Source organism: Tetrao urogallus, assembly GCF_951394365.1.
Source record: "Tetrao urogallus genome assembly, chromosome: 21".
Taxonomy (NCBI): domain Eukaryota; kingdom Metazoa; phylum Chordata; class Aves; order Galliformes; family Phasianidae; genus Tetrao; species Tetrao urogallus.
In genome coordinates, this window is record NC_136834.1 from 77,931 (window position 1) to 85,692 (window position 7,762).

The window sequence follows — 7,762 nt, forward strand, 5'->3', positions numbered from 1 at the left end:
ATGGCAGATGGGAAGAGGGGTAGACAGACTCACTCTGGGCACTAGGGAGGGACAGATGGATATATGGACTCACTCCGGACACCAGGGATGACAGGACAGATGAATGGAGGGGAGAGTGAAAGGATGGACAGACAGATGGACTCGCTCTGGGCGCCAGAGATGGGAGGGTGGACAAATTGGAGGACGGATGAATGGACAGATGGACTCTGGGCATTTGGGATGGGAGTAAGGATGGATGGGCGGGCAGACAGACAGGGATTCTGGACACCAGGGGTGGGAGGATGGAAGGGCAGGCGGACAGAGGGACAGACAGGCAAATGGACTCACTGTCCCTGGGGACGGGGGAGCAGATGTGGGAGCGCTGTGGATACCGAGGGTGGGAAAACGGGGGCAGCCTGGCTGCTCAGGGGTGGGAGCGCGGTGGCTCTGAGCACGGACGGATGGAGGGGACGCCGAGTGCCCGGGCGGAGGGCACGGGGCCGCCGGGTCCCGCTTCCCGCTGCCCATCCCCGTTCCCCCCGCGGGTCCGCTGCCGGTTACGGAGGCGTTTGCTCCTCTCCTGGGGTCGGGATGGCGGTGCCCGGTGCCAGTGCCGGTTCCGGTGCCATTCCCGGTGCCGGCCGCCCCCGTGCGGGCCGCCCCGCCCCGCTGCACGTGACGCGGCGCGGCGGCTGCGAGCGGTGGGGCCCCGCGCCGCTGCTCTCCGGTACCGGTACCGACCCGGCCCCGAGCCGCTCAGCTCCGCTCCCGCCGCCCCCGGTAAGCGCCGCGCAGCCCCCCTCCCGGGGCTGCCACTACCGCCGGTGTCCCCGGGGCCGCGCAGCAGCGTGGGGGGCCGGGCCGGGCCCGTGACCTTCAGCCGCTGCCGGTACCGGGAGGAGATGGGGGGTCTGGGGGTGGGGGTGGGGGGCGTCAGCCCCTGAGTGTCCCCAAACCTCCCCAGTATGTACCCTACAAATTGCCTCCCCCCTTTCGCCCCCAAACCTGCTCCCCGTCCCTTCCCCCCACCCGCATCTCGGCCCCATATTCCATCCCCCCTCAACCGTATCTCTGCAATCTGCCCTCCTTGTTACCCCCAATCCCCGCCCTGGCTGTACATTTGGGTGTCTCCCCCTCCCCCCCCACGTACAGAAGGGCCCCACGGATGCTAAGGGGGAGGTGCCCCCCGCGGGCTTTGCACGGGGCTGGGGGGGGTCGCGCTTTTTGCGCGGGCCGTCGGGTCGGGCTGCGCTGCGCGTGGGGTCCCCGCCGCTGTCCGTGGTGCTGCCCCGCACCGCTCCCGCCCGCCCGCAGAGGGCGCCCCGTGGGGGTCGGGGGGGGGGTTGGACGGTCGCACTCTTGGGGAGGGGGCGGTGATGGTTTTTCCCCGCAGCCGGACACCCCCAGGGGACAGCTTCCCGCACCCCGTTTCCCCTCAGACAGCGCCACGATGGACCCCCCTGGCCCCCCCTCGGCCAGCTAGCTGCGTCCCGCAATCACTGCCACCCCCCGGTGAGTTGTTCCCTCCCATGGGTGACCTCCCGGCACCGGGATGGATCACACAGCCCCCGGTGCCCCCCGTACCCCATGGCCGTGTCCCATAGGCAGCAGCATGGCCCAGCAGCACCGCACCGTGCCCCCCCCACTCAAGGTATGTGCCAACAAGGGAGTTTGGGGGGGGGGGGGGGAAATCATACAGCACTGAAGAGTTCCAGAAGGGCTTCACCCCCCCACTGCCTTGCAGACAGAAGAGGACTACATCCCATACCCCAGTGTGCACGAGGTAGCGTGGCCGTGCTTCCCAGGTTTGGTGAGGTTGGGTGGGTGGGCATCAGGGAGCACCCAGCTCAGCTGTGGGTGCAGGTGCTGGGCCGGGAAGGGCCGTTCCCCCTCATCCTGCTACCACAATTCGGGGGCTACTGGATCGAGGGCACCAACCACCAACTGAGCGGGGCCCCCGAGCCCCCCCTGAACCCAGCACCCGGCACCCGTGTGCGGCTGGAGGGCAACCACACGGCCAAGATCTACCGCAAGCACTTCCTGGGCAAGGTGGGCACCGGGGAGCACATCCCTGTCGGTGTGCATGGGCACAGGGGTCCTGTAAGTGTGGGTGCATGTGGGGATGGATGCTGATGGACGTGGGGGATCGATGGCATAGGTGCTCATGGATGGGGTTCTTCATGCAGATGGGTGCGAATGGTGATGGAGACCCCAGAAGTGGGTGCTCAGCAGGGCACCCTTTTCAGAGGGAAAGCAGCAGTGCCCACATGTCCCATCCTGGCGGTCATACCACCAATTAACAGAATTGCCATTTCACACCTTACTGCTAAGATGTGACAGCATGTGTAGGAGCAATTTTGTTTTTAGGAGCATCAGGGCCTTCACGTATTCAGCCTCCGTGAAAAGAGTTATTTTAAAAGGGCACTCACAACTCAAAGATTTTACCTAGATCTTCCTCAATCCCCAGCTGCAGTTTCTTGCCCTCCATCTTCTCGATGTCTTCGTCGTTGAATTTGTACCACTCTCCTGTCTGTGGGTCCTTCACGTGGGCGATGTAGTGCCCTGAGTATGCACTCACACCTCGGTGTATGAGAACAGCACTCAGTTCATATACATAAACACCACCTGGAAGGGAAACAGTGGTTATTTAGCTCCTGCTTTCTTCCCCAGCACTTCAGCTTTCTGCAGGGTAGCATGCAAAGGCTGCACCTAGCTGCCCAAGCCCTCTTCACATTGCTAGTTAGAACTCCTGCAACCTGCCCAGCTAGGCACAGGCAGCTGCTGCTCAGGCTTCCAACAGCTCTGGACAAACTCCCCAGCTATGAGCAGATTCAGACAAGATCCCCTCTCGTTTGTTGAGAAGTAACTGCCAATTACCACAGCGTGCTACTCACTTTTTTGTTCCATAAAAGGCTTCATGTCGAGCAGCTCAGAGAAGCCAATGTAGGTGTTCAGCTTTTTCTTATGGCCAGTTTGTCTGTGCGAAGGCAAATGGCCAAGCTTCAGTTCAGGGGACAGCAATAACAGTTCACATCTCACAGTAACTTTCCTCGAAGCCCACCGAGCATCCCAAGAGAAGCTCATGCACGCACTCAATCCTCAACATCTCAAACCAATGCAGAAAGAGCAGAGCAGATGGCTTTCCAAAGGGCTTCCGAGCACCCAAGGCACTCCTGCTTTTACAGCACGCGCTCCAGAGGAAGGCTTACCTGTCAAACACGAAACGCATCAGCTGCAGGTTGAGTGTGCATGGAAGACTTAGCAGCCTGATCTTCCTTGTGGCATTCTGCTTACTCTGACAAGTTTCGCAAAAATAACGATTGTCCCCTTCTAATTTTTCTTCCTGACCGGGGGAGGGGGGGCAGAAAGAAAGATCTTGAGAACAGGTTACCCCTGCAGTCAGCCCCTCAACCCGAGCCACCCACGGGAGACTGGAAAGCACTGAAGTTATTTTAATCATTGAAGTCTCCACCCAGCCGCCTTCCAAAATAATCTACAGGTCGGAAATTTGCAATCCTCTGGGCTAATAAGGGCACTTCATAGCATAGTCATAGCAGACCTCTGTCACTTTAAATGTCAAGCCAGACCTCGGGCTGCTTACAAGGCTGCCAGGTTTGCTCTCCACTTGACCGAAGTGCATCAAGTTGGTTTAATACCACTAGGGCTAAGGAGAAAGAAAACAAAGCAACTGCCCTTTTAGGAGATCACGCAGACCAAGTTAATGTACAGCCACATTCTAGCCTGGAAATCGCAGTCCTTTGGGGCCAGAAAAACACACATCAGCCAAAGAAAGGAGAGTCTGTGCCTGGACAGTGCCAGCGGCAGGATTAGGCCTGAGAACTGCAAATCCAACCGTGTCATTTGGAGGAGGACCACACAGATGGAAGCTCCCCGTGTCAGGGCAGCAGCACTGCTGCCTGCATGCAGCCACCCCTTCGTGTGCACACAGCGCTGTGGTTTTTGCCAGCACACCTGGAAGGAGCAGCGTCACACTGCAGGTCAGCTCTGCACCCAGGCCTCCAGCTTTTGCCAGGGCAGCAACTCCAGATTCCAGCAGATTTTCGAGTCAAAACAGAGCACTTGCAGCTGTTCCCTCAGCCACTCTGGGGCCTTGCTAGTATTTTTTGAGAGCTGTTCCAGAGCAGGGAATGCCTCCTGTTGCTATGCAGATGAGCACCGATATAGACAACACAAAAAGCAGCCATTCTCCCGGTGCTATCCATGACAAAGCACGTAGGCACTTTTGGTCAGACTTTTTTTTTTTTCCAGGGGCTTTTTCACAGTTTTCCTGGGAAGGCATTATGACTAAACACAGCTTCCAAAGTGCTTTAAGTGCTTTTTAAAGCTATTACAAGTGCACGTGCAGCAATCCCGCCCAGAGCTACTCCTCGCTCCCGTCTGGAGTGCATGACTGGGTCCTCTTTTTTGGATTCACAGAAAAGCATTTCCTTTTGCATTCATCTCCCCGAGTCAGCTCAGCTTCAGCAGCATACCGACCTGAGAAGCTGTTGGTTGATGGAGGGAACAGAAACACCTCACTGAGAACAGCACAGCTCACAAATCAACCAGCCCATACCTTCAGAAACTCTGTTATGCAGTCTGTCAGCTGCTTGTGCCCTTGGATGTTTAACTCCAGCTCATAAAACTTAGACACGAGTTTGGATTCCCTGCCACACTGGTTGCAGCTAGAATAACAAGAAAACACAAATGCATGAGAAAAGTTCACCAGCTGATGAGTTGCAACTCCCCAGCCACCAGCAGCCCTCCCCCTGTAGCTACGTAACAGCTACCGTGGCACATCACAACACTGCAGGACAGCGTGCAGGATAACAGCACCTACCAGTAAAACACGGAGCACCTGCTTACAACTCCAGAAGCCTCCTACACAGCATTTCAGCAGCTTACCTGCCTGCTCCAGCTGTCAGGAGGGAAATTTCCCCTCATATCCTTCTCAAATGTTTAAATATTCCTCCCAAAGACCACATACTTACACCGTGACATAGGCGTACTCCCCACAAAACTGTTTCTGAACAATGTTTCGAACGTCTGGATTTTTTTGTTTGGATAAAGTATCTTCAAGCAGTGACATGAACAGTTTGGAAAATTCCTGGGCATCCTGGAACAGAAAGCCGAGGTTTTAACAATACGCCATGGCACAAAGCGCAATCACTGCTAATTTACTGCAAATTAACAGAGCCCTACACACAGCCTGCGCCGAGACTCCAGCGTGCCCTGAATAGAAAGAGACCGGTTGGGAGAACTAAAGAAAAGAGGAATTTGCCTAAGAGGAGCACAAGGCTCCCAGCGTGAGAGCACAGCAGGAGCGAGGCTGGCTCTGGGCCAGCAGCTTGGGGTGGCTTTGACTTCTGCCCCGCTGCTCGCAGGGTTCTGGATGGAAAACAGCGGCTCGTTAACCACGTCAATCCCTTCGTGCTCCACCTGGCGTGCAGACATCAGCTCCTGCTGCCCAGCCATGGAGACACGGCGTGCTGCTCTGCCCTGCCAGATCACAGCAGCTCTGAAGGGGATGCAGGAGCAGCTTGCAGAGCACTGGCTGGGTGGGAGTCAATCTCACCAGCCTGCCATTCCTGCAGAGCTTTCTGTCTTGTTAACGCTCATTAGTCAAAGCCTCAGCACACAATACGAGCTGCCTGCACCGAGCGACACGGGGGAAATAAAATTGAGAAGCTGCACTGTGGCTTTGCTCCCTTCCTCCTGCAAGGCCCAGGAGCTGCTCCACACCCCTTAGGGCAATCCTCTCCCCACAGCACTCTGCCTTCTGTGCTGCCTCTTCCCTCCTCCAGAAAACAAGCTGGCTTTCACCTCGCCTGCCCAGCTCTCAGCTCTCCTCTCAGTGCTGAGCCTGCTGTGGTCCCACAGCTCCTCTCTCTGGTTCCTACCACTGTCACAACGGCACGTGGCACTTGGCCGGCCTTTAATCACTGGTCACTAACGACCACTTCCTTCCCAAGGACAAGGAGCGACCTTCCCCTCCCTCATCCTCCCCAGGCATTGTATGCCGGCGCTCTGGCTCCGATTTCAGCTGTCCTCCCTTACTACTCAAAGCTCATTTGCAAGCTCTATCCTTCTCTTCAGCCCCCTTCAGTATCCGGAGCAGCCCTACACTGCACTCACCTCTCCCAAAAGCAAGTTCTTTGCTTACAGACTCGTGCAGGACCTCAGCCTCCCCGAGGAGTTCTGCAGTACAAAGCCCTTCCCAGTGCCTCTCACTCTGGGAAACGTGGTCCTGGCTCACTCCTCAGCAAGCTCAGTGTTCTGGAGCAGGTGCTAACGGTGCCAGTCCTCCTCCTACACCCACTCCAGGAAGGGCCTGAAGCACTTCTCCTCCCTTTGTGTTTGTACAAATGAGGCTGAACAGCAGACCCCAGCTCAGAGATCGCTCAAATAACACCTAAAAGGGCAGTTTCACGCTTCCTTAGAGGAGGTAATTACAGGCAAGACTCAAGCCTACCTGCTGCTGGCCTGTATCCAAGCCCAGGGCTTTGACAAACCCAGAGGGATCGATGTATCGCCTTCTGCTGTTCTGCAGCAAGGCAAACAAGTACTGAAGATGCTCACAGATGGTCTGAGGCTCATAGTCTATAAAAAAAAAAAAAAAGACAAACTGTACAAGTTAACTGACAAAACTGTACAACTAAAAAAAAAAAAAATCACACTTTAGTAGAGCTGTTTTAAACCATCATGAGATCTGATGTGGTTAATGTCAGCGATGACAGCTTACTGTCCTGGCTTCAGCAGAGACAGAGTTCATCTTCTCCACAGTGTTTGGTACAATGTTATGTTTAGGAGAAAAACAACACTGATAACATCCCAATGCTTTAGCTGTTGCTGAGCAGTGCTGCACAGAGCCAAGGACGTTTCAGCTTTCCAGCTGCTCCTTCTGCCCTGCTAGCCAGGGGGCTGGAGAGCACGAGGTGCTGGGAGGGACAGAAGCAGGAGAGCTGACCTAAAGCAGCCAAAGGGATATTTCATGAAAAACGGCATCATGTGAAACCAGAAAACTGAGACTGGAGTGGCAGCCACAGCCACTGCTCCGGGCACCAGACAGCAGGTGATGCCTCGTGCACCGCTTGTTTTATAAACACTCAGTAAAATACCATTGCACTCATTTCCCTCTTCCTTTTCTGCTGTAGTAAAGAGTTCTTATCTCTACCCACAAGCTCCATTTTTTTCCTCCCAGTTCTTTCCTCCAACTCCGTGGGAGAAGAGGCAGTGAGCAAAGAGGTCGGAGCTGAGCTGCTGCTGGGTGCCCACAGAGCACCAAGCCCCAGCACAGGCCAAACATCCCGCAGCGCCCAACGTGAGCTGTCAGAAAACAGCTCGAGCCAAACAGCAAGGTGCTGTTCACTGAGTAGAGCAAAGGCGGGGTGGCTCAGAGCACACCTCCAGCACAGCACCATGCAGAAGGTGCAGCAGCACAGCCCCTCACATCCAGCACCTGAATCCTCGCCATCCATGGCACCAAGCACAGCTTTCTAACTGTGAGAATCAAGTGTTGTTTCTGCATTAGAATTGTATAATATTATTTTTATTTTATGATCTCCGCTATCATAGTTCTTTCTGGGAGTCCCAGTAGATTAACTTGGGGAAGATCTCTGATAAGTTTACATCACTTATCGTATAGACGAACCTTCCCAGGAACGCATACTCTGTATATATGTATATATGTATATTTTGTCATACACACTGCAAGAATATCCTGCACGAAAGCAAACCAAAGAACAAGTCATGGCATGCCCGAGGAAGCGCCTGAAGAGACATT

At 55.4% G+C, this 7,762-nt stretch overlaps 1 protein-coding gene across 1 annotated transcript; it reads right to left on the reverse strand.

Moving 5' to 3' along the window:
- Window positions 1-2,404: 2,404 nt before the first annotated feature.
- On the reverse strand, window positions 2,405-7,457 carry LOC306954427 (ubiquitin carboxyl-terminal hydrolase 48-like; the record flags this gene model as incomplete). The annotated part of the gene is made up of 7 exons (XM_079545519.1): window positions 2,405-2,604; window positions 2,874-2,956; window positions 3,189-3,322; window positions 4,556-4,664; window positions 4,971-5,095; window positions 6,452-6,579; window positions 7,430-7,457. The coding sequence occupies 7 exons, from the start codon at window positions 7,455-7,457 to the stop codon at window positions 2,405-2,407; spliced, it is 807 nt and encodes a 268-aa protein (XP_079401645.1).
- Between the last annotated feature and the right edge of the window lie 305 nt (window positions 7,458-7,762).